Source organism: Gallinula chloropus (assembly GCF_964237585.1).
Source record: "Gallinula chloropus genome assembly, chromosome: 6".
NCBI lineage: Eukaryota > Metazoa > Chordata > Aves > Gruiformes > Rallidae > Gallinula > Gallinula chloropus.
This window is the reverse complement of record NC_140091.1, coordinates 11,394,563-11,419,528: the sequence shown is the minus strand read 5'-3', so window position 1 is coordinate 11,419,528 and position 24,966 is coordinate 11,394,563. Positions and strand designations below refer to the sequence as shown.

Below are 24,966 nucleotides of genomic sequence, written 5' to 3'. Positions count from 1 at the left end.
GGGATGCTGGCTGCTCAGCTTCCCCTGCCGTGGCAGGGGGAGGACAGGGGGAGGACGGCTGCTGCGCAGGGCGGGGGGAGGCAGGGGCGACGTTCCTCTTGCTTGGCAGAGCTGTGGTAATGGCTGTGCTGTGGCAGGCCTGGAGCGCTGGCGGTGCGAGTGCGTTCAGCTAGAAAGGACGGCGAGGAACGGCAGCGGCACATGTCCCCGGGGCTCCTGCTGGAAGAAGGCTGGTGGCTGACCAAGGGCCATGGCCGCTGCTGTCCCCAGCACGCTGCAGCTGTGGGCGTGGGGCAAGGAGCGGAACAGGAATGTGTTTTGCAGGTTGCTGTTCTCCCTGCTGGGTTGCAGATCTCAGAGCTGTGCCCATCGTTACCTTCATTAGCTCAAGCAGGCTGGCCCCCAGAGGGGACCCATCTCCCCATGGAACCCCCCAGCAACAGCAGGCAGCGTGTTCGTGCACGTCTGGGGCTCTGTGTAGTGCCCCACAAATGGCATGGACACAAATGTCTCTGCTGGGAGCCCTGTCTTAATGGATTTAGGCAGTTAGGGAGGCGGGGGCTGCTGGCACGAGGGTCCCTGTAGAACCTCTGGGGCCTGCAGGCTGGGAGATGCTGGGCTCGTAGTGACTCCTTTCTCCCTGTGATACCAGACTGCAGGGTAAGATCAGACCTTTGCTGGGCAGCAAGTGTCCTTGGATTGGTCCCTCTCCCACTCTCCAATGTGACCTGTGTAGGACCTCTGTCCTGTTTGGCCAGGCTCTCCTGCCCCAAGGCATCTCCAGGCTCTCTTGGACAGCTGATAGCACTCCAGTATCCCCAGCCGAACTGAGACTTTTTGGGGACAGCTTTTTGGGGCAGGGAAGAGCCTCCATAACAAGTTTGACTTATTTTCAACCGAGCAGAGCTGATGTTGGGGAAAGCTCCTTCCCTGGCCAAAGGGCAGGGCTGACAGCTGGGCTGTTTACCAGCTCTCACATTACAGATCTGATTGCAGAGGAGGCAGGTCTGGTGGCAGCCACCCATCCAAATCAGAACGCACAAAGCCTCCCTGTTAGATGTCACCACCTGATTTCATGCCTTCTGCTTCTCCTTCCTGGTACTAATGAGTTCTCCTCAGCATCTCCAGTGCTTCCTGATGGGCAGGAGCATGTTGGCTGGCGTGGTGGTGTCAAAGGTCCGACAACAGCCGGTGCCTGCCTCTGGGATGAGGATGGTGCCTTCCCTTACTGGGGAGGACTGTGCTGGGTGCTTAGGTGTCCTTCAGCAGGACATGGTGCCCCGCAGCCTCCTGAGCTGCTCTCAGCAGAGGGTGGTTCTCGGATGACGTACGTGGTAGGCTTGGGAAAGAGCCTGGTTTTCTCCTAGGGGGTTCATTGCTGCTTTGAGCTGGGCTACAATGGTTCCAGTGCTGATGGTTCCATCTTTGGAGGCCCTCTGGAAAGGTCTGTGTTGTGTAGAGCACCAGGGAGGGTGGGGGCGGTGTACTGTTGACAGCCCTGGGGCACGGGCTGCCTTGCCTCACTACCTGCCATGCTGCATGCAGGCAGGAACAGTGGAGCTATGGCCAGGAGCTACCATGGCCAGTCCCCTCCCCAGCAGCGTGCTTGGGGAAGCCGGGTGAGAAGGCAAGCAGCCACGTTTTGCCAGAGTATTCATCTGACTTCCAGCAGCTTGCAGCATGACTCTTCGGCATCAGCTCTGTTTCCACCCACTGAGTAACTTACTGTAGTCATTAGACTTTGTCATCTCACCCCTTACCCTCTCTCCCCAAGGTTCTGAGCAGCGGGGGTTCCCTGTGGGAGGAGCAGGGCTCTGGGGTGGTGTTGCTGGGCGATGGATGCCTCTCTGGAGGGCTCACTGGTGACAGTGGGTACCACGGCAGGGTGGCTGGAGCATGAGGGGTGTGGGTGAGATGGTGGTGGTGGGAAAGCCATCTGTGGCTGGAAAGCTGACCCAGCTTGGGAAGGGGTCTCATGACCTCATTGCTCACCGTGCCTCTAATGCAGTGGTGGTGAAATCTCCCCAGCCTGAGCATCAAGGGGGGGCATCTGTGCAAATGCTCCCTCTTTGCCATCATTATGATGCAGCAGTTGGGTTTTTTGGCTTAGACAGCACCAGTCTCAGGGTGCCTGTGCAGGGGCTGCATGCAGGATGCTCACACCTCAGCCTCATGCTGTGCTCTGCCCTCTGCTCTCTCCTCTCCCTTCATACTGGTGATCCCACAAAAGCTCCAGGATCCGCTTGCTTGGAGGTGATGGCAGGATCAGGTCTCAGCCAGGTGGGAGGGTGAGCCCACAGCTTCTTCCCAGCGCGCTGGCTGCATATGCCAACCCCTGCCCTGCTGCCTGCCACCTTCCCCATCACCCATGGCACTGTGTAGGGCTTGCATCGCTCTGGGGGCTCGCTTCAGTGTGCTGGGGCTGTGTTTGGTGCTCTGCTACCCCTGCACATTTCCCCACCATGAAGTAGCCCTGAAACAAGTGGAGGTGAGTGGCTGGGGAGCTTGTGGGTTGGAAACCCAGTACTGGAGTCCTGGTCTGTCCTCCACACCCAGCGTGGTCTGTGCTTTACAAGCCTCACATTGGATTAGAGGCAGGGGCTCCTGGGGCAGGTGCAGCTTGTGCCTCATAATATATATATCTCCCCCTCCCCCCTGGTTTTCTAAGTGTTAGCGGGAAGAGTAATCAAAATAGAAGAAATCAATTAATTGGGGAATGTGTGGGAGTGTAAATGGAGAGTCTGGGAGGAGGTGGGGAGGGGTCCCTGGCTGGGGGGCAGGCAGAGGGAACCGCTGCCGGCCTCTGCACCTTGTCAGGGCGCCCCATGAGCAGGGGAGGAGACGAGTGGGCAGTCTCCAACACTGGGAATCTCAAGTGAGATTTCTTTTAGAAAGAAAATTAGCAGCAAGCTCTGCTGAGAGCACGTAAGAGACTGAGCCGGTAATGGAGGAGATGGTTGGGAGCTCCAGCTCTGCTGCAGGATGACTCAGTCATCAGCGAAGGAGCAGGGGTAGGAGCCAGCTTCCCACTCCAGGAGGGGTTGAGCTTTTAGCACATCTGCAGCCATCACTCAGTAGTGAATTGTTGGGATGATGGGAGGGGATGTCAGTGCTTGCTGCCCTTGAGATGCCAGGGCAGAGCAAGGTTTTTGGGTAGCTGCTGGTAACTCCTGGGCACCCCTTGCCCGCTCTGTCAGGACAGGTTTCTCTTTCCCCATGTCCTGCTTATCTAGGGTTAACCTTTTCTGTGTCAGGATACATCTTTTAGTGGGACAGATGCCTATCCCTCTGCAGCCTGTGTCGGCTGGCTCTGTCTCTGACAATGTGCTTCATAACCTCTTTCTTCCTCACAAGGAGGTTATCCTCATTTCCCCTTGCCACCAAGTCCTCCAACAGAGGCGTTTCCAACTCAGATGATGGCCTGGGCAATGCCATCTCTGTAAGGTTCCTGCCATTTTGTCCTGCTCTTTGGTCTTGTGCTGGGAAGCAGCGGGAGGCACAAGCGCTTGCTCGGGAAGCTTGTTCCCGTGCCCCAGGCTGCCAGCTCGCCGTGCTTAAAAATAGGGTTTAAATCCTCTCCTGAGTACAAGAACCAGACAAGAATTTCATAGAGCTTTATAGGGGGGAGGAGGAGGATATTTAAGACTTGGAGCCAGGATGGGGACACAAAAAAATCCTCTGCACCTGCTGGAACCATCCTCCAATTTGACGGTGGGGTGTGACGGGTGCCTGGGAGCCTGACAAATGCCACTGTTCTTCCTTGCTCTCGCTGTATGCAGTCAGTGACTGGCAGAAAACCTCACTGCTGGAAGACGGAGTTCAGGCAGAAGGTAGTTACTCATCCCCTCTGTGTGCGAGGGCATCGCTGGCTACCAGTTACACCTACTCAGGATAAGTAACTAATTACTGTTGGGCTTAAGAACTGTGTGATATTCCTCTGCAGATCAAGCCTTGCAGCCTGTGTGAGGCTGTTCATGGGGCTCTGAGCTCTGCAAAGCGATAACTAGATCCCCCAAAGCTGTCAGAGCAGGTAAGTGATGTTCCCCTTCTCCACACGGAGAGACAGAGTGAACGGTCCCGGACTGTGGTGGCAGAGCAAGGTTGGATCTTGGCTCTCCTGATGCAGCTGTAACTGGGCACCTGGGAAAGCTTTAGGGGGACTCCACAGAGGAATTAATCCCTGAGTTTAACAGATGTGGGCTTCCAGGGCTCTCTCTGTACAGCCTGGCAAGTGGAAACACCTGCAGTGGCTCTTGCATTCCTTGGGCTCCTGGACATGAGCTTGGGGCTGCACATGCTTCCTGAGAGCCGGTGCATCCACAGCATCTTTCCGAGGGTGGGTGCAGGTGGAAGGCAGGAGTGCTGGTGTGCCATGTCCCTTACAGCCCCTTGCAGAGGGGTCCTGTGCTCAGCCCCACAGGCAGGTTCAGTGTGTGTGAAGGTGAGCATGGGAGGCAGCTAAGGAAATTTCCAGAGTGCTGTGTGAGAGGCAGAGAGGAAGAATGCTTTGCATGTCCTTCCCTGTCACGAGATGGCTCTTGCTTTGCTGAGAGTCCAAGGAGGGAGGTCAGCTAATGCAGGCTGACATGGGCAGGGGGACTGGTTTTGCCAGGCTGGTGGGCTCTGTCCTGGTCAATGCTCCTGGTGAGCCTTCACCTCCCTGTTGGGACCCAGCAGCAGCTGTGCTCCTTGGCTGCTTTAGGATGCTTCCTCCTCTCTTCCAGGCTCTCCATCAACTGTATTACGACCCAAACATCGAGAACAAGAACTTGGCTCAGAAATGGCTGATGCAGGCACAGGTCTCCCCCCAGGCATGGCACTTCAGCTGGCTGCTTCTCAACATGGACAAGGTGCCCGAGATCCAGTACTTCGGTGCCAGTGCTCTCCACATCAAAATTTCCCGTTACTGGAACGACATCCCAGCTGACCAGTACGAAAGCCTCAAGTCTCAGCTCTTCACCCACATCACCCGCTTTGCCAGCGGCTCCAAGATCGTGCTGACCCGGCTATGTGTGGCGCTGGCCTCCCTGGCCCTCAGCATGATGCCGGAGGCCTGGCCCTGCGCCGTGGCAGACATGGTGCGCATGTTCCAGGCGGAGGACTCCAACGTGGACGGGCGAGCGCGGTGCCTGGCGCTGCTGGAGCTGCTGACGGTGCTGCCCGAGGAGTTCCAGACCAGCCGCCTGCCGCAGTACCGCAAGGGCCAGGTACGCAGTGTCCTGGCGCAGGAGTGCGGCTCCGTCTTCCCTTTGCTGGAGCAGCTGCTGCAGCAGCAGGACTCCCCAGGTTTCATCAAGCAGAAGGTGTTGAAGTGCTTCTCCAGCTGGGTGCAGCTGGAGATTCCGCTGATGGACTGCGAGAACCTGATCCAGGCAGCTTTCACCTCTCTGCAGGACCCAGAGCTCTTCGACACAGCAGTGGAGGCTGTTGTCAATGCCATTTCCCAGCCCGATGCCCAGAGGTAAGGGAGGCCTCTCCCGTGCGCTGCAGGTTGGTGCTTTTGGGCATTGATGGGGGAACAGAGGAGGGGGGGAGGAAAAACCTCAGGCTTTTCTCCTAACTACATCAGTCCTGGAGGTGATGCTGGGGTTTGGGAGTGGGAGATAGTAAATGGAGCTAAAGGCTTCTGGTTTTACATGGTTGGTCCTGGAACTCATTGCATCGCAGTTGACTTGTGGGGACTGCATAGTCTTCAGCAGCCACAGCCCATTGCCAGCCTCCTGCTCTCAGGCAGAGGAGGATGCTCCCTTCTGGCTCCTCATTCCAGATACTGCAGTGCCTGACCAGGGAGCAGTTACCTGGTTCTGGCCAGGGGGAGCACAGAAACCCTCCTCTGCTTCATGCTGCTGGTCCACCCAAGAAGCTGATTTAATGTAGAGATAATAAAACCAGACCTGTGTGTCTTCTCCCTCCTCCTGGCTCTGAAAGCTTGTGCCAGCAGAGGACTTGCCCTTTCTTTGTGCCGTGGTTGCCCCTGGAGCAGCTGAACAGGTCGGCTGGGCTGGGGCAGGTCCTGCCAGGGCTGCACTGCGAGGCTCTGAGCTCGTCTGTTGTCCAGACAGAAGCCCACAGAAAGGAAAGTACATCTCCTCCGATTCCGTGGCCACATCCCCTCCTGGCTGCTTAGCAACCTTCCCCTGAAGAGGAGGGTTTCCTTGAAGGCTGAGCTGCTGCTGCTGTGCATCCCTATGCATCACGCAAGCTCCAGCAGCTGTGGATGCTGCTGCCACTGCAATTGTGAGCCCAGGTCTTTCCTTTGGCTTCAGAGTAGGGGCATCCAGCATGGCCCCAGCTTGAGGGGACCCTGACTCCTCGATGACAGAGGGGTTGTGTCTGGGGACTGCAAGCCCTGGTGTGCAAAGGGACCCGGGAGGATTCTAATGCATTGCTGGGCACGGGGAGGGCTTGCCTCGTTTGCTAGCGTTCAGAAGATGACCACAGGCAGCTTTTCCTTGTACTGGGCAAAGGCTGTGGGCCAACCCAAGCCCTTGTAGCAGGACTGGCACAGAAAATGAGAAGGTGAGGGAAGGTCACTTGCAGTTCCAAAAGGCTGAGCTCTGCATTCTTCTTTCCAGTTTCTCTTGAGTCTCAGAAGTCCCTTGGCTGTGAGTCCCCACCCGTGGGCAGGAACCTGGCTCTGCAGCGCTGTCCTTCAGCTGCACTAAAACCCCAAGCTTTCTGTTGAGCTTTCAAAGATGATTTTGGTGAGAATCGTGGCTGACTCTGCCATGAGTTTCTGGCCGTTTGGTCCTGCCATCCTGGCTGCTCCCTTACAGCATCACCGACACTTGCTCTTCATCCTTCTCCCTGGAAGCATCATCTGCCACAGCACAGCTCCCTCCTGTCCGACAGCGAGCGGGCAGTGGCCAGGACAGGGCGGGCAGCTGGACTGAAAGGCTTCCCAGTGTGTGTGAGCCTGGCACAGCCCCCACTCCTGGGCCGTGGGGACAGCGGTGCCATTGTCACAGGGCCGCCCTGCCAGGCGTCGTGTGGTGTCGGCTGATCCAGAGAGGAGCGGGACTGTGCTGGGTGCTGAGATGTGCAGTAGCATCGGGAGTGGTGCAGCTCAGAGCCACCACCTCCCAGCCCTTTGTTCCTTGTGTCCTCCATCCTGCATCCCTCCTCCCGCTTCCCCTGGTGTCAGCTGTCCCGCCCCTCTGGCTTTGTTACTCAGCTGCTGCCGATCCAGCTCTTACCCAAGCCCCCAGGGAGTCTCCTGACCTTTCTGTCTCTTTTCTCGAGAGTCTGGGAGATCCCTGCTGCTTTTCAGCTGCTCTTTTCCTCCCCGGTCTCTCGCCTTTGTTTCCGCAGGGGCCTGGCTCCTTGCTGCCTTTGGCTGCAGGCTGGGAGCAGCCTCGGTGCTGGGCTGCAGAAATGGTCCTCACTGGAGTTTTGTAGGGCATCGCTCTGTGAGAGGGTTGGTCTCGGAGCTCCCCACTTTCCCATGGGTTCCCCCGGGTGTTATGGACCCTGTATCGTTCCTCCTTGCCCTCTCCCAGCTGGCTTCACTGACAGTGGTGCTCAAGCAACCGTGTGCTTCTTCCATCAGCAGAAGGTTCAGTGGCCTGTAAGCTTGGCTTCTACCACTGAGGGTTGGGTAGCCTGGGGGTTATCTTCCCAGGGGAGCATCACCTTGCAAGGCATCCCTCACGCTGCAGCTCCTTACCCCAGGAGCAGCTGGCTGCTGCTGTGTCCAGGTGAAGGGCAGGTGGGACCTCATGGGCAAGAAGGTGCCTCACTCTTGGGTAAGTCGCTTGTACCAGCAGCTTCCATTTCCCTGCTGTGAGCAGCAGCGGGTGGCTGTCCTGCCTCCCAGGTGTTACTAGAGATGATGCAGCAGAGATCTGTAGGTGCAAAGTGTTTGATCTCCTTACCTCCTGGGGTGGGGGAGCCCTTTGCACCTGGAGGAGGGGTTGTTTTGGCCAGTGCTGGAGTCTGGACGCCACTCCTCTGTTAGTATACGGCGTTCCTGAGGAAAAAACCTTGGAGGCTTGGCCAGGACTGGAGATAGTGTTGCGTGTCATTTGCAGAGGAGGCTCAGGCTGGATTTTCTGTCTTGTTTGAGGATTATCTGCCGGCTAAGCGGGTCAGAGCGCTCGGCAGCACGTGCTGCAGGGGCAGAGCTGGCACACAGTGCTTGGCCGTGCTCCTGCAGCCTGGTGGGTAGTGTCAGGGGGCAGAGGGACCTCCACGTGCTGTGTGCCCATGGTGGGAGTTACAGAGTGTGGGCGTTGGACACTGAGCCACCTCTCTGAGAGCAGCGGGGTGTTGCTGCAGTGGTGGAGCTGGCAGGACCGCAGGTGTCTGGGTAGGATTGTTTGGTGTCCAGCCTACCCGTTCCTGGTCTTGGCACCTGGTGCTGAGTCCCTGCAGAGGAATTGCACTGGAAGAGCTTTCCAAGAGCTTCATTAGAAACAGGTTGGGGTTTTTTTGTTTGGTTTTTTTTCCCATCAGGACATCACTCAGATTTTAGATTAGGAGGGATGAGATTGTCCCATGTGAGCTGCCTGTACTTCCCTTCTGCAGGGTGTCCCCTGCACTGTGGTGTGGTTTGGGGAGGGTCATGGGAAGAGCAGAGGTGATGCTGACACTGCAGAGGGAGCAGTGGATGCTGCAGTTCATTGAGCTTTGAGAAGGGACCAGGCAAACTCACAGAAGAAAAATTGAATCAGGTGCTAAATCCCAAAATAGCAAATCCTGCCCAGGAGAGCTGAACAAATCACTGCAGGAGAATACACAGGGAGCCATCACCGAATGGCTGCCACGTTCGTACACTTCCACAGGCTTCCCAAGTCTTCAGCTGCTGGAGACAGATTGCTGGGCTGGGATGGTGTTGGGCACTTGGGTGCCATGGGTGGGAAGCGGTGGCTGGCAGCAGGGCCAGCAGGCACTGGCTGGTTGCTTAGGGCTGGGAAGAAGCATCAATTCGATGGGGTGGCCTGGGGCTCCATGCTCCTGGGTGTGGAGGAGAGGAGCCCTGCTCTGGCTGACTTGGCCACGGCTTTTGGTTAAAACAACTAACCTAGAGAAGGAGTCTCCCTTCTTATGTCTGCATGTGCAATGAGCAGAGTGAGGTGGTGCTCAGGACATGGTCCACCCAACCTTTTCTAGAAGTCTTTGCTGACATGGGATGAGTTGCAAGATGGAAGCAAATCCAGGTGGTTCTGTTGGCTGTCACAGAGTCCAGAGCTCAGGCCTAGGCATCCACACTCTGAGTGTTGCACGGTAACCGCCAGAAGCAAGATCCTTAAGTTATGACAATATCTTTAAGGTAAGGTGGGTCCAGTGCTGCAGAAGGGAAATGGCTTAGCCCTATTCTGGAGCAGTAGAAGGTCCCTTGTGCCTTTTTGTCACCTCTCTTGGGCTGACCCTGACAGCAGCATCAGTCCCCTGGGAGAAAAACTGGTGAATTCCCAATTTCTCCAGTATCACAGTCCTCCCACACTGCTGTGGGCATCACTCACAGGGCACCAGAGACTTGAAAGTGGTTCACCTTCAACTACCTGTCCCCTTTGCAGTGTGATTTCCCCTGGTGGAGAGGGACAAAGGACAGGGGGAACAACCCCCAACAGCACACAGAGATGCTGAGGTGGAGATTCCTTCTTCCCTTTGTTTTCTCCTGCTGACCCAGACCTAGAAGCAGCCACCACAGTGTCTCTCTCCCTGCACTGGTGGTTCTGCCAGCTCTGTTTGCTCTTACACCTGCCACAGGGAGAGCTGTGGGCGTGCTGGGCAGCCGTGCTGCTCCAGGGTGGATGTGTGTCTGTCCTGCTGTCAGCGCTCACATCTCTTCCCCGTGGTGGGCACAGGAGTGTGAGCATCACATGTGAGTCTTGCTCCAGCCATCCTTGACCCACGCACCCACATGCAGCGGGGCAGGAAGGGCAAGGAGCGCATGGAGTAGCTGCAGCTCTGGATAACATGCCTCGGTGGGCAAGGGAATGGTGGGCTGCTCATCAGCCTCCAGCACGGCCTCTCTCCAGGGGCCCTGGGCTGCGTTTCACCTTGGCTGCCTCCTTCTCGTTGCCTTGGTTACCATCACTTACAGGCAGCACGGAGGGGAGGCTGATGTGCGTGATGTGATGTGGGAGAGCTGTGCTGTGCAAGGCTTGCAGCAGCCCGGGAGGGTGGGGAGCCCAGGGGATGTGCCATGTGGCCAGCATCCTCCCTGCACCGGAGCCCCCAAGGGTGGCTGCCCACTTCATCCCAGGCAGACAGCACAACCTAGATGTGCCGGCACGGGAGAGCTGCACGGCTTCCTGCTGGCAGTTCTGGCTGCCCTCCTGCAGAGCTGAGAAGCACAGGCTGCAAACATGGTGAAAAGAGCCCATGGGTCTGCCCTTGCCACCCTTCATCCATTCCTTCTCCCCACCAGCGCTGCAGCTCGGAGCTGGTCATGGCAGTGACTGTTTAGTGCTGGCCAGGAGTTGCTGGCAGCCCCATGGCAGGTTTGGGCAAGCAGAGATGTGCCTGCACCGTGGGGCAGGGGGGGAATTTGCACAGAGCCGATGGCTGCTGGTTCCACCATTCTCTTCGCTTGTAGAGGCTCCACTGCAGGAGTGCTTGGGACTACAGCCTTCATCCCAATGCCACGGGCTGGAAGGAGAGCTCCTGCAAGTGGTAAAGGCTCCTGGTTACCTCCCATTTCAGAAAGCAGCGTTCCAGTAGGGAAAGCTGGGCAGGAGCCTGGGGAGAGCATCGGAAGGGATGGATGCCATGGCAGCCAGTGCCAGTGAGGTGATGCCTGGCACTGACTCAGGCTGTGCTTGCAGATACGTGAATACCCTCCTGAAGCTCATCCCCCCTGTGCTGGGGCTCCAAGAGCAGCTGCGCCAGGCGGTCCAGAGTGGGGACATGGAGACATCGCACGGGATCTGCCGCATCGCTGTGGCCTTGGGGGAGAACCACTCCCGGTGAGTGCTGGGGACGGTCCCCAGGAGAGGGAATCAGCTTGGAGTAACCCACTGTTCCCCATGTGCTGCTTCATCCAGAGCCTGTCCTGCACCCAGTGATATGTGTTGGGGCAGAAAAGCCAGGCTCGAAGCAGTGGTGCCACCCTGACTGTGCTCTCTGCTCCCCAGGGCCCTTCTGGACCAGGTGGAGCACTGGCAGAGCTTCCTGGCCCTGGTCAACATGATCATGTTCTGTACCGGCATCCCTGGGCACTACCCCGTCAACGAAACTACCAGCTCCCTGACGCTCACCTTTTGGTACACGCTGCAGGTCAGTGGCCGTGGTGGGGCAGCCTGCCCAGATCCCATGCTCCAGGCAGGGCCAGAGGCACTGATGCACAGGGACTGGGGCTGGCCAGGCTGCCTTTGGTCCCCAGGGATTTCTGATGACCCCCCCAGCTCCTCACCCTGCACTTGCAGCCACTGCAGGGCACATACCTCAGAAATGCTGGCCCTGGAGCTTGCTTTATCCACCCCCATCTTCCTGGAAAGTGTGAGCCAGCTTTTAAGTGCCTTGTTAACATAACTAATTAAAACTTCATGCTAATTTCTTTTTTCCAGCAGCAGCCCTGGTTGTTTAGCTCCTTGCTGCGTGGCTGCACTGGCTGCAGGCAGGGAGGAGAGCACGTGCTGGCTTGCTGCAGGCTAGGTCGTGCTGCCAGGCTGGCAGCCATGGTCTCTTGGAGGAGGAAAGTGAGGGCTGGGGGCTGCTGGTGGCTGCCCAGCATAGGGTCCCTCTCCCAGGGCCAGAGTTCCCTGCGCCAACAGAGCAGCTGTGCCACGTCATGCTCTATTTTTAGCCCCCATTCGTCCCCCCAGATCTACTAATCTGCAATCTGATGCAGCATGGCTGAGCATGGGCAAGGAGGGGGGCAATGCTGTGGTTCTGTAACATCAGTACCATACTGGCAGCTCCTCTGCTCCACAGGGCCCGTCTGAGGCTCCCATCTCCTCCTCCTCTGATGGGTCTGAGGATGCAGGTGCAGGCAGGACAGCACTGTGCTCTCCAGGAACCCATCCCAGCCTGCCTCATGGGGGTCCAAGGCATATGTGCTCCTGATGCAGGCATGCTTCAAGCCTAGGACACAGCAGGACAGTGCCACCCCGCTGTAACCACGCTGTCCTCAAATGCCCAAGGGCCCGCCCAGCTGCTGGGGCTTCTGTCATCTTGGCTCCAGTTAACGCTGCTGTTGCAGAAGGGCTCAGCATCACATGGAGCTGGAAACGCAACCCCCAGTGCTGGTCCCACCAGCCCTGGAAGATGCCCCTGAGCCCTCTGTACAGCAGACATACTGGCTCCATTTTCTTTCCTCTGCAACACCTGATGTATTCCTCCTCCTGCCACCAGGATGACATCCTCTCCTTTGAGCCAGACAAGCAGGCAGTGTACCAGCAGGTCTACAGGCCTGTCTACTTCCAGCTGGTGGACGTGCTGCTGCACAAAGCCCAGTTCCCTTCTGATGAGGAGTATGGATTCTGGTCTTCAGACGAGAAGGAGCAGTTCCGGATATACAGGTACACCTGGGGCATGCCATTCCCTGGGTAGCAGCAGCAGAGCACCTTGCTCCCTGCCTGGATGTGACTTTAGCCTTGGGGGTGGGTTTGCTTGTCAGGCAGGTGAGGATGCAGGCAGCATCTTGCATCCCAGGAGCCTGAGCACTCTGGGGACACCTAAGGAGGAATATGAAGGAGATTGCTTCCACCAAGAGCTGTTTTGGCTGTGGTGGTGATACAGACGTGAGCTGGTGTTTTGGGATGGCACCAATTGTCCTGCCTGAGAAGCCCTGGGAGCAATCTGTGTTGGGCTGGGGCAGCATCCTTGTGCAGGCTCAAACGTGTTTGAGCATGGAGCACTCTGCAGGGGCTGGGGACAATGCTTGGAAACCCTCTTTGTTCTCTGCAGGGTGGATATCTCTGACACACTGATGTATGTGTATGAGATGCTGGGCGCTGAGCTCCTGAGCAGCCTCTATGACAAACTGGGACGTCTCCTGACCAACACGGAGCAGCCATCCACGTGGCAGGTGAGCAAGGGGACCCAGGGGCCAGGTCTTCTTCTGCTTCCCTGTCCTTAGCGCTGCCCAGGGGTCAGCTTTTAGCTGCTGCAGGGGAACTGAGCTAGTGCCCAGGGCTGGGGTGGGCATCAGGGGTCAGCACACAGCTCTGACTCTGCCTCTCCCACCCTGGCAGCACACGGAGGCCTTGCTCTACGGCTTCCAGTCCATCGCTGAGACCATCGACGTGAACTACTCGGACGTGGTGCCAGGACTGATCGGCCTCATTCCCCGAATCAGCATCAGCAACGTGCAGCTCGCTGACACCGTCATGTTCACTATCGGTGAGGCCTTTGCGCACGTGTGGGCTGGGCTGGGGAAGGGGAAGCCCCTCTGAGACCGCTCCTGCCCAGCACTAACAGCAGCCCAAAGCACAGCGAAGCATCCCAGGATGTGGGAGCAAGGACCTGTGGTGTGGTCCTGTGGTCTGATCCCCTCTGTGTGCACAGGGGCTCTGTCGGAGTGGCTGGCTGATCACCCCGTTATGATTAACAACGTGCTGCCGCTGGTGCTCCAAGCCTTGGGCAACCCTGAGCTCTCCATCTCCAGCGTCTCCACCCTGAAGAAGATCTGCCGTGAGTGCAAGTACGACCTGCCGCCTTATGCCGCCAACATCGTTGCCGTGTCGCAGGTAGGAGCTGGATGCAGATGAACATCCGTGGTAACACGGTGTCGTGGTTTTACCCCAGCTGAGAGCTGAGATCCATGCAGCTGCCTGCTCTTTAAAGGAAAAGAGAAGGGGTAGAAGAGGGGGGGGGGAGGGGAGGGGTGTGAGGCAAGGGAAGGGAAAAGGAAGGGGCAAATAACAACCCCAAAACCAAGAAACTAAAAGCCTGTGGGTTGGGATAAGGACAGTTTACTAGAATAGCAGAAAGATACAATATAACAATGCTAATAAGACTTTAGAGCAAAAATATATGAAGCTGTTGATACACGATGCAGTTTCTCACCGAACCCACAGCTCAGGCCGTGCCACCCAGAGCCGTCCCAGAACCTGACCATCCCCCAAAAACTGCATGTCCTGGAGCCGCCCCAGCTCCTCCTCCCATCAGCCCCCCTTTATACTGAGCAGGACGGAATTGGCATGGAAAACCCTCTTTGACCAGTTTGGGTTACCTGTACTGGCTTCGTCCCCTCCTTTCTCATAAATAGAGATATGAAGAGCTGAGAAAGTCCTTGACTGTCTGACAGCAACTAAAAACATCAGGGTGTTATCAGCACTGCTTTCATTTTAACACCCAAACACAGCATTCCATCCGCTGCTACAAAAGAAGTTAACTCCATCCTGACCAAAACCAGGACACATGGGATGTGTTCTGTGCACACCCTTTCCTCTGCATGGGTCAGGGCAGGGGATGCAAAGCTCAGGGCATCTGGCTTGGCATGGGGGACTTGTCTGTCCTGTTTCTAGGCCAGCAGACGCAGGTGCTGGGCTGTCTGTTCTGCTGTGAGTGCAGAAATGGCAAACAGCAGCAGACGTGACTGCCAGGGGGTCTGCTGGGGCATCCATCCTTTCCCTGGGGTTTCATTTGCCTTGGTAAGCCTGGCATCGTGCCAGTTCTGCACCCTTCAGGCAGCAGGTGCTGCTGCTGACATCTTGGGGAGCATCCTGGTGTTCAAGTCTGCTTGTGGAGACCATGCTGGTGCCTGCTGTGCTGGGGCAGATTGTCCCATGGTCTTTCTTGGCTTTCAAGATTTGGGGCAGATGGGATCCAGAGTCCCAGGGCACTAGGAGGAGGGCTGGGCTTGAGTGAGCAGCCAGGGTGCGTTTGGAGAAGAAAGGAGCCAGGGGAGGGGATGAGTCTCTGCTCTTAGAATCTGGGGGACACCATCACTGTGGTAAGGAAGACCTGGATGACCTTGGCTCCTTGAGCTGTCCTGCTGCAGAGCCCATCTAAGCCAGGAGCTCCCCTTGCTGTGTGGCTGAGGGGCCTGGCTAGGGCAGTAGCTTGCCAGGGGACAAGGATTTTGTTCCCTGACTGTGGCAGGTCATGGGGCATGCACGCTGCTTGTCTGTGCCCATGCTGGTTTTGTTTGTCTTGACCTTCTGTATCAGTCCTGCCTCCTGGAAAGAAAGGGGCTTTCTGCAGCACTCACCCTCCTTTTTCTGTCTCCCCTTTGGCAGGAGGTGTTGATGAAGCAGATTCACAAGGTAAGAGGAGCTGGCTCACACCTCTGGCTGGTCCTTCTTGTCCCCCCTGCACCCCTTAGTTGTGCTCAACTGAAGGCACAAGGGGTGCCATCGCAAGTTGGGGTGTCCCCAGAGGAGTGCTCAGCACTGCAGGCAGCTCATGCAGGGCCAGTAGCACCTTGCTGGCTGCCTCTCCCTGTGCTGCTGGGCTCGCCTAGGTTGGGGTCATGCCGAGGGAGTATGTCCCCAGAGAGAGGGAAGCCCTTATGGAGGCTTAGCTCTAGCAGTTCCCAGTCCCTCCAAACCCAAGGATGCTGAGGTGGCAGGCATGCCTTCAGGAGGACTAAGAAGGGACAGAGCCCAGGCTGTGCCTGTGACCAGGATGGGGTGGGACACTTGTCCTCACAGGGACTGGGACAGGCTGTGCAAAGGATGGTGCTCTGAGGTAGGGTGAGTGGTGCCAGCATGGAGATCTCTGCGCACCAACTGGTTTTTCCTTGGTGGGTTGCAGGGCAGGGAGCAGGTGATGGTGGTCTGCCACACTGGTGGGGAGCTGCTTCCCTCTCCAGCAGTGAGACATGCCTTGTGTGACCCAGAGAGAGCTGCTCCAGAGCTGCAGCACACCAGGGCACGTGTGTGTAGGGCACTAGGGCTGCAGGCTGAGTAGTGACCTGCCACGTTGTGTCTCCTCTTTGTCCCAGACAAGCCAGTGCATGTGGCTGATGCAGGCTCTTGGTTTCCTGCTCTCTGCACTGCAAGTGGAGGAGATCCTGAAGAACCTGCACTCCCTGATCACCCCCTACATCCAGCAGCTGGAAAAGCTGGCTGACGAAATGGTGAGTGCTCTCATGGTACCTCCATCCAGAACCGGCTTCTGGATGCAGCCCTGGAGCTGCTGTGTTGAAGCAACACCCCTGAATGTGTGCTTGAGAGAGCTCAGTGCAGGGAAACCCTCACTGGCCCTTTGTCTCTGCAGTCCTGGTTCCTCAGGATCCTGGAGGCATGACTCTGGTTCAGCAGTGCTGTCCGTGTCAGGCTTTGACTTTATTTTCCCTCACAGCCCAATCCCTCCAACAAGCTGGCCATCATCCACATCCTAGGCCTCCTCTCCAACCTCTTCACCACCCTAGACATCAGCCACCACGATGATGACCATGAAAGCACTGAGGTCAAGAAGATGCCAGCGCAGCAAGGACCCAACCCGGTGAGCAGAGCAGTAGCTCAGTGCTCTTTGCCAAAGCCTCAGTCTTTACTGGTGGTGCTGGAAGCAGAAGGGGGTTGATGAGGAATGCAATGTGCACTGCAAAGAGGGTAGTGCTAGAGCATTCCAGCTTGAAATAACTCCTTCAGCTCATCCTGCTGCTTCTGAGGTGGACAGAGGTGACCTGCTGGGGAGGACAGCCTGGGCGCTGCCTGCCAGCTTGGAGCTGTGCCAGGCTGCTTCAACAGGGAAGAGAGCTGCCCAGCTGTGGAGGGGGAGGCAGCAGGGCCCAAAGGTTTGAGTTCTGGCCATGCTTACGCTTGAATCTCCCCTGCCTGGTGCCATGGGGGCCAATTCTCTTCACTTCTTCCTTACAGGTGGTGGTGGTTCTGCAGCAAGTCTTCCAGCTCATACAGAAGGTCCTCAGCAAGTGGTTGAATGATGCCCAGGTGGTAGAGGTAACCAGGATCCTCCTGTGTACTGCCTGCAGCTCTGCCTGTCCTTGCTGACCTGAACTGGGGACAGCAAAGGACAGACACTGGATGGCGCCCTTTCTTGGGTGTCTAGACCCTTGCTGGTTGCTGTCACCAGCATTGTCCAGCTGTTCTTGTCTGTCTTGTGCCCCCATCAGCTCTGCTCCTCTCCTGGTAGAGAGCCTCTGCCATCAGCAGGGACACAGGAGATGGAGTCTACCAAACCTGTGCTGCTTAAAGGGAGAGCTGTGCCCTGAGCTGGACATATGTCATCTGTGTTTTTTCCAGCCCACTCAGCCCAGTAGTGCCCATGTGCAATGTCCCAGCTTCCCCTTGACCCCTGGGGAGCCTTCCTGCAGCAGTGGGAAATGTCTGGGGGCATCCTGTGCCGCAGGCAACAGTACCAGAGCGGGTCTGAGCCCTCTTCCTGGCTGGTCCCTGTCCCATTGCCAGCTCTTCTCTCCCATCTGTCAAGCCCTGTCCTCCCTGGGAGAGGTCTCCTGATGCCTATTGCTTACACGGTCCTTCTCTCACAGTCTGTCTGTGCCATCTTTGAGAAGTCTGTGAAGACCCTTCTGGATGATTTTGCCCCCATGGTGCCTCAGCTGTGTGAGATGCTGGGGCAGATGTACAGCACCATCCCCCAAGCCTCTGCCATCGACCTCACCCGGCAGGTATGGAGCCGTGCTTGGGGCTGGGGCTGCTGCTTCCCCAGGGAGGCTGTGGGTGTGCAGGAACAGCAGCAGCTTCAGTCCTCCTCTCTCTTGCAGCTGGTTCACATCTTCGCTCATGAGCCTGCCCACTTCCCTCCCATCAAGGCCCTCTTCTTGCTCGTTACCTCAGTCACGCTGACCCTCTTCCAGCAAGGTACGTGGGATTGACTCTTCCTCGTGCTGGGGCTGTCAGGCTGTTGCATGCATGGAGTCTGGAGGCGTCTTACCAGGAATGGCTGTTTCACTCCTAGCTAAGCTAATGGGGCCATCTCTGTTTCTTGGATTCATCCCAAACCCTGGAAGGTGGGTACCTTCCCTGCAGGGCAGGAGAAGCAGGAAATCCCCAGGCGAGACTCTGGACCGCCGTGACAGCCCCACTTCTGCAGAAGGGCTGGTGTTGCATACTGGAGGGGTTGAACTGGAGCTCCAGTCCTGTTTGGCATGGAGGTTGTGCTCCCTGGGAGATTCCAGGGCTCCTCTGGGGGCCAGCACTGCTTGTAGTGACCAGGAATCAAGCCCTCGCATGAGCAGGAGGATGTGTGTGTGAGCATCTGGGAAACGGCCTTGTCAGAGTCACTGCTGGCCACCGAGTCACTGCTGTGATGCTGAGGATGCTGGCATCCTCCCACAGGGCAGGGGCCCTTCTTTGGCTTGCTGCTCCCCTACAAAAAGCAAATGGGGTTAGGACAGGCCCTTCCACACCTTGGTTCCCTCAGCCTCTTGGTGACTTAGCCCATGACAGGGACAAATACACCTTGGAGCTGCTGGCTCTGGGCCTTCAGCACCTCCCTATGCCATCCCCCAAAGAGTCTTGCCCTTTGCTCACAGCTGGGTGCTGGCTGGGGTGATGCCATCCCCCGGTTCAAGGCTGAGGTGGGAGAGGCGTGAGGACCCCTTCATCATCATGCCAGGGTCTGAGCTGATCCTGCCGTGCCAAGGTGGCCCTGGGGTCAGCGGCAAGCAAGCCAGGCTTACCCCAAGATCTTCTGCCAGCGGCCTGTGGATGTGTCTGTGCTGAAACCCTTTTGGCTGGGTGCCCAGCGAGGCGGCGATGCCTCTGGGCAGCAGCAGGCATGTCTGCAGGAGGAAAGGGGAGGGGGCAGAGCCTGAGCTGTGCCAACACTTGGACACAAGCTTTGCTCAGGCGAGCGGCTCGCTGCGTGCCCAGGACTGTGTGCTCCCACCCGCCCCGTGGGTCCCCTTCGGTGGGCAGCCAGCCCTGAGCAGGGTGAGCCCCTTCTGCTGAGCCCATGGGCAGTGGGAGGTTGGGGGGGGAAGGCCTGACCCCACAGGGGACAAGACACGTCTGTGCACGGTCAGGAGCTAAGGTAGGGTGTGAGTGGTGCTGGCATGGAGATCTCTGGGCACTGAGCCACTCTCTCCCAGCAGGATGCTGGAGGAGAGCCCCCCAGGAGGGTCCTGGACTCAGGGTCTCAGAGAGCATCTGGGAACGGGGCGGGAGGGCGACTGTGCCAGGGGCTCCTGAGCAGCTGGTGCTGGTGACAAGCATGTGCACGCCTGAGCCCGGCTGGGCCTGTCAAGCGTTTGCCGAGGTGTTGTCGTTCACTTGCAGTTATCTTTCAGGACCAAACGGTGCTCTGAAGACACCCGCTCAGTCCCCACAGTGCAAAAACTCTAATTCTCCTTGTGGAGATGGTGCCCAGCTAGCCCCTGCTCCTCCTCCTCTCCCTCCCCAAGGACACGAAGATCTCCTTGGCTCTGCAGCACCCAGGTGCTAGCTGGAGACCCTGGGGCTTCAGACCCTTTCCTTTGCAGTTTCTTTCTGTTCTTGGGTTCTCCAAGTTTCATGATTTTTTGTATGTTTTGTTTCTTTAACTTGCTTCAAGCTGCTCATGTTGCCCATCCCCTTCCCCACACACCCTCCTCCCTTACACTCCTGTTTTCACTTGTAAATTCTTTCTGTATCACATAACTATATGATGTTGAGTTGCTGTTTGTATGATTTTTCTCTTAAGTTACATCTTTATTATATTTTAGGGCCCAGGGATCATCCTGATATTGTTGATTCATTTATGCAACTCCTGGCACAGGTGTGTTTTAGTTTCTTATTCATTCACTTTCTGTTCTCTCTCTTTCTCTTTTTAATTCAATTTAAACCTATTTTTAGCTTTCTGTTGACAACGTTTTTTTCCTTTTAGTTGAATATCGAGTTTCTCCATCTGTTTCCGTGGAAGTTGAAAACAAAACATTCTCCTTTAGTTCTGGGTTCGCACCATCCCCAGGGCAGCGCCCACCTCCGCAGGGCAGCCTCCAGCTTGCCACCCCCTCACCTCGCCAAAGCCGGTGCGGGGCGCTGGGGGCTGCTGCTGCGGTGGCCCCCGGGCCACAGACAAATCAGAGCATTAAGTGGATGTTTTCTGACCCGTTTGCCTGCCCCACAATGGGTCCTCCTGAGCACAGATGGGCTGAGCTGGCTGCCTTGCCCCAGGGCTGGTGGGAGGAAGCCCTTGCCCGCTGTAGCAGGCAGCTGCTGGGGTTTTGCTTGGAGCAACATGTTTGTGGTGGCACCTGGGCCTGCTGGGGTGCCACGCTGCCCCCCACCCCGGCAGCCTCTCATGGCAGTGGCAGCTCCTGCACCTGCAGCCCAGGGGCAGTCCCGTGCCGCTGGCTCGGTGGTACATGAGGATGGTTTGCGTCAGCGCGGCGGGGGCTGGGGGCTGGCTCGTGGGGCTGGCGCTGGTGTCACTGCTGGTGGTGGGACGGCAAGGCTGGTGCCACGCTGTGTGTATCCGCACCTGTTGGGAGCAGCAGGAGCCCAGCGTGCTCCTTGGCCCACCATGGCCCTGGAGAGAGAAGCCCTGATGTCCCCCATCAGAGACGTGTGTAGGTTGGTGTTGGTAAGAAGGGGTTTGGCAGTCACTTTCTGCTTTGTTTCTGTAATGGTGAGACCTCTACCCGTGCGTGCTGGCCTGGTGGCTGTGCAGGACCCACCCAGGCAGCTGCCTAAGCTGTATCCATCCTGCCCTTGCTCACAGCCCAGGAAGGGTGCCAGGCATGCCTAGCGTGCCCTGGCTGTCAGCCCCCTCTGACAGGTGCTTGACCCACATGCGGGTCTTCTGGGATAGAGTGGGCAAGGGGGCTGCACCTCCACCCCTGTGTAGGATCTGCTCCTCAAGGGTCTCACCTTAACACCCATCACATCTCACAAGACATACTGCAGCATTTTCTTCTCTGCTTTTCATCTTGAAAGACGTAACATAACTGAGGTTATCAGAAAGTGTTTGCAGCTGTTGCCAGCGCCAGTTTTGGAAGCTGTGACCTTTTAACAGGGGTTTTGAACATGATGGGAGGATGGTCAATGTGGTCTGTGTGTGAGGCTCATGGAGGTGCCCTCCCCAGCCACTCTGTGCTGGTGGGACCTCTGCTTGAGCACTGAGCCCACTTTGGGGCACACCATTTGTGTAGACAAAGACCAGAGAGCACAGAGAAAGGCATCTGGGAAGATGACCACCTTGAACACATGGTGAGGAGGGTTGAAGGGAGCCTGAGGAGCTGCACGAGTGTGTAAAAGGTAATGCCCCAGTTGTAGGTAAAACCCCCCCTTTCCTGTTGTTCTTGAGTGGGACAAACAGTAGGAGAGCTTTGTAAGAGTGTGGGGAAGAACTGGAAGGTCACTCGGGGACCTGCTGTCACTTGGTGGGCTTGAAAGTACTCAACGAGCCTGTTGCTCCTGGAGTGCAGGTAGAGGTGATCCTGCCAGGGGTAGGGCATTAGATGAAACTGAGAGACCTTCCATTTGTTGTTTCTGTGGAAAGTGCTGAGTTTCCCTCTGCCTTGGGGTGTGCTGCCTTCTCTCTGCGTCTGGACATGGCACGTTAGTGATCTCTTGGGGAGAAAAGTGCAACTGGGCTGCACTTCCATGGGGTGTGTTGAGAGAGCAAACACCCCCCATCCCAGCTGCTGGGAAGCTGCTACATGCTGTCCTCATGGGCAGGATCCACAAGCAACGCTGGGGCAGTGTGCTGGCGGCTGGCCTGGTCTCCAGCGTGCCGATCTCCGGACAGCCTGTGCCCTTCAGAGACCTTGCTGCAGGAGCAGCTCAGAGGCTGCTCTGTCTTGGATCACTGAGAGACATCTGACATCGTGCTGCCAGCCCACCACCCCCCACTCAAGACCTGATGTTTTCCTGGGTTTTTTATTCCAGCAACCCCATGGAGACCAAAGGATCCTTATCCCCATCCTCTCTCCTCACTGTAGGATTTGTTTCAAGGTTTCCTCCTCTCCCTTGGCTGATGGTGGGGCAGGGTGCTTTGAAACCCACCAAGAAATGGCCTTACCAGCCCTGCTTGGCTTCCTGCTCTCAGGACTTCAAGAGCTGTCTCATGGCAGAGGTGGGTCCAGCCTGTCCTCTTCCAGAGGACCATGCTCTGCAGTGATGGTGTTGAGTATCCAAGGATTTAAGTCAGAGGGAGCTACAGATCTTTTCAGATCTGATTTGCGTGTGGTGGAGGCTGTTTACATCCCAGTATGCTCCACCTTCACCCTTGGTGAAGTAATGCATCTTCCAGAGCAGCAGCAGCAGGTTTAGACCCAAGAATGTGTCAAGGTGGAGACTTTCTGTTGATGGGCTGCTCCTGTGCTTGATCACCTCAGTGGAAATATCATCTTCCCTGTTTCAGATCTGTCTGTTTTCTCTTTAAAGGTAGTGGCTTTGTCCTCTCCTGCCAGCAAATACTCTCCTACCTCCTGACACCTGCACATCAGCCCTGTGTCACCAGCTCACCGGGAGCCTTCTCTCTCTCTGTGACAGGATTTCAGTTGACTTTACAGTACAGTTGGGCTTGGTTGCAGCCCGTGGGGCTTCCCAGTTGGTGTGGCTGGTTGTTTGGCCATGTTACTTGGCCATCTGCTCTTGACAAAGGCTGGCCGGTCCCAAGAGCTTGCTGGCTTAAGCAAAATGTCTTAGAGATGCCAGAGAGCCTGGAGTTGCTGTTACTGCTCAAAGTTAACATAAAGTAACAAGTCTGCCATTGTGCTGTGAGGAGGGGAGCCGGCACCCTTTGCAGTGAGTTCTGTTCTCAGGCTGGGGCTTACACCCCAGTCTGCACTGGCAAAACCTGGCAGGTTCTGGTGTTTGGGAGCTCCCTGGCCAGCTCATGTGCATGCTTCTGGTTACAAGTAGGATTTTGGGGCTTTCCAGACTGCTTTCCGACTGGGGCTGCACCCACCCCAGCACATCTCCATACCAGCATGGACCTCAGGAGCTGTGGTGACCTCCCATAATCAGTAGCCCGGGGTCAGACCAGGCAAATGTGGCTGGCCTGGGTAGAAGATGCAGGACTGATCTTCTGTGATGGCCCAGCCACTGCCATCTTGCCCCTGCCTCATTTCTTGGCCTGCTCCAGGCTGCACACAGCAGTCCTTATGTTCTCCACCATGCCTGCCCCAGCTGGAGTCATAAAGCCCCAGGGAAGACATGGGCTCAGCATCCTCTCTACCTGTCTGACAGGGGCTGCCTGCTCCTCCCTGGCTCCAGTGCCTAGCCAAGCTCATGTGCCCTTTCCAAAGCTGGAGGCGCTGCTCTGCCAGGCACGTGGTCTGGGAAGAGGTGGTGGTGCCAGGCAAACCTTGATCTGTGTGCTCTGTGAGCTGCAGGAACTGACCATGCAGTCCCCCACTGTCCCCTCTGATGGAGGAGTAGGGTTTGGTGTCCCCTCTGTGCCTGCCTGCCTTTGAAGGGCCAAATACAGAAGAGGAGTCTGCTCTGATGACCTGTCTGGGGTTCTCCTAGCTACCGTGGAAAACGTTTTCTGTGCCAGCCTGCAGGACAGCCTTTGCCAGAGAGCCAGTGCCTACTTCTGCAGTGGCTGCTGCAGTGGAGGACAAGAGGTAGACATTTGAAAGCACTTAAAGGTCTGTCCCCATCCTAGAGCATGTGAGGAGAGCTGCTCGGGCAGGAGACAGGGAGGACAGGCTGGCAGAAAGAGGCCGCAGAGCTGGACAGGGTTCCTAGTGCTGGGAAAGAGCAGCTGGACCTACCCAGTGGTGCTTGCTAATGGCAGAAGCTCCCCAGGGCCCCATCTCATGGGGGTAAAAAGCATCTCTGTCTACATGGGTGCCCAGATTGAGCCTGTGCTATCAATTCCCTTGGTGGAGGTGTCCTGTGGGAAGGAGCCCTCTCAGTATTGGCATGCCTTGCCCTGTGGCTCTGAGGGAGTGAAGAGCAGATGCTGCAGTGAGCCTGCAGGAGAGCTTGGGGGGCTTTGCCTGCCTCGGGTCTGGTTTGGCTGGGAGAAGCACCCTGCAGGTAGGTGGCAACCTTGACACGTTGGGAAACTTGTGCCAGCTGAACAGTCTTGGAGTGTGCAGGACTTGGATCAAACCTGGCCCCTTGGCAGGGCAGAGGAACCTGCAGCTGGGTGGTATCATAGGAGCCAGCTGCTCTTGAACAGCATGCTTGGGGCGGGGGGGGGAGGCTGGTGGTCACCACTCCGGAGACCACACCAGGCTTAGTCTCCCATGGCCCAAACTGCAACATCTCTTCCAAGTGTTTGTCCAGTATGGGGGTGACAAGGCAGCAGCAGCCGCCGTGATGAGTGGCCCCTCTGCTAGCCAGCCTTCTGATGTCAGTGCCAGCGTGTCAGGAGGGATGGTGTGTGCAGGCTGTAGATACACACACAGGTACAACGTGGCTCATCACCCCGTGAACGTCTCTGCTTGTGTCTGGCAGGGAAGCAGGTCCCTGCGATGGTGCCGTCTCTGCCTGGTGCAGCGATGCCTTTGGTACCCAAACCCGAGTCCTCTCCTGCAGCGTGTGATACAAAGGCTCAGAAAGGAGATGGGGTAACCCTGAAACATGCTCCTCAGTTTCTTGATTTCTAGCATATGTTCTCTGCAGTGGGCAGATGGCCACGGGCTTTCCCTGGAGAAGAAGGGGTGGGAAATAAGTCCGTTTTGTTCCAAATAGAGACCATGGCTGTGGGCAGATGGCTACACATTCTGGGTGCTGCTGGCTGCAAGATAGCCCTGCTTTCATCCCTGGGAGCAGGCTCAGAGGGGGTAGTGGCCCTGCACCCAGCTCAATCTGAGGGCTGCCTGCCCTGGTACTCTGCTCTCTGAGCTCCAGGCACTGAGTGGGGATGCGCCAGTGCTGTGGCTGCTGTCCCCAGTGCTACAGTGACAGCTGGGCAGGAGGCATGGCTGCCACCCCCAGTGCTGGCCCACAGCTGTGGGCATGGTCAGGGCACCTGTAAGGTGGCCACCTTACAGAGCCCTTTCCTATGGAGTGGAAGGTACAGGCTGAAACATTTCTGTCCAGTAACTGTCTTGTGTCAGCACAGGAGGACTGAGCCATTGCAGAGGGTGCCACAGCGCAGGGTGTCCCCAACAGCAGTGCCTGACCCCCACAGTGGCTGGTGAAATCACTGTGCAGCAGCAAAATCCAAAACTTGTGTGATCTACTGCCTATGTGCTGCTCAGGA

General features: G+C 57.0%; 1 protein-coding gene across 3 annotated transcripts in view; it reads left to right on the top strand.

The window, feature by feature from the left end:
• Window positions 1–24,966, top strand: part of IPO13 (importin 13) — a 31,740-nt gene that overhangs the window by 4,696 nt on the left and 2,078 nt on the right. For 2 of the 3 annotated variants that reach the window (XM_084266115.1, XM_084266114.1), the window contains exons 2-15: window positions 4,725–5,461; window positions 10,773–10,913; window positions 11,082–11,223; window positions 12,301–12,467; window positions 12,856–12,976; window positions 13,143–13,290; window positions 13,456–13,637; window positions 15,132–15,158; window positions 15,839–15,973; window positions 16,198–16,341; window positions 16,716–16,796; window positions 17,348–17,485; window positions 17,582–17,678; window positions 19,523–19,575. In XM_084266115.1, the coding sequence (XP_084122241.1) occupies window positions 4,725–5,461; window positions 10,773–10,913; window positions 11,082–11,223; window positions 12,301–12,467; window positions 12,856–12,976; window positions 13,143–13,290; window positions 13,456–13,637; window positions 15,132–15,158; window positions 15,839–15,973; window positions 16,198–16,341; window positions 16,716–16,796; window positions 17,348–17,485; window positions 17,582–17,678; window positions 19,523–19,575 (2,313 nt within the window). The remainder of the gene's footprint in view (window positions 1–4,724; window positions 5,462–10,772; window positions 10,914–11,081; window positions 11,224–12,300; window positions 12,468–12,855; window positions 12,977–13,142; window positions 13,291–13,455; window positions 13,638–15,131; window positions 15,159–15,838; window positions 15,974–16,197; window positions 16,342–16,715; window positions 16,797–17,347; window positions 17,486–17,581; window positions 17,679–19,522; window positions 19,576–24,966) is intronic. The other variant, XM_084266116.1, reaches the window with a different exon arrangement.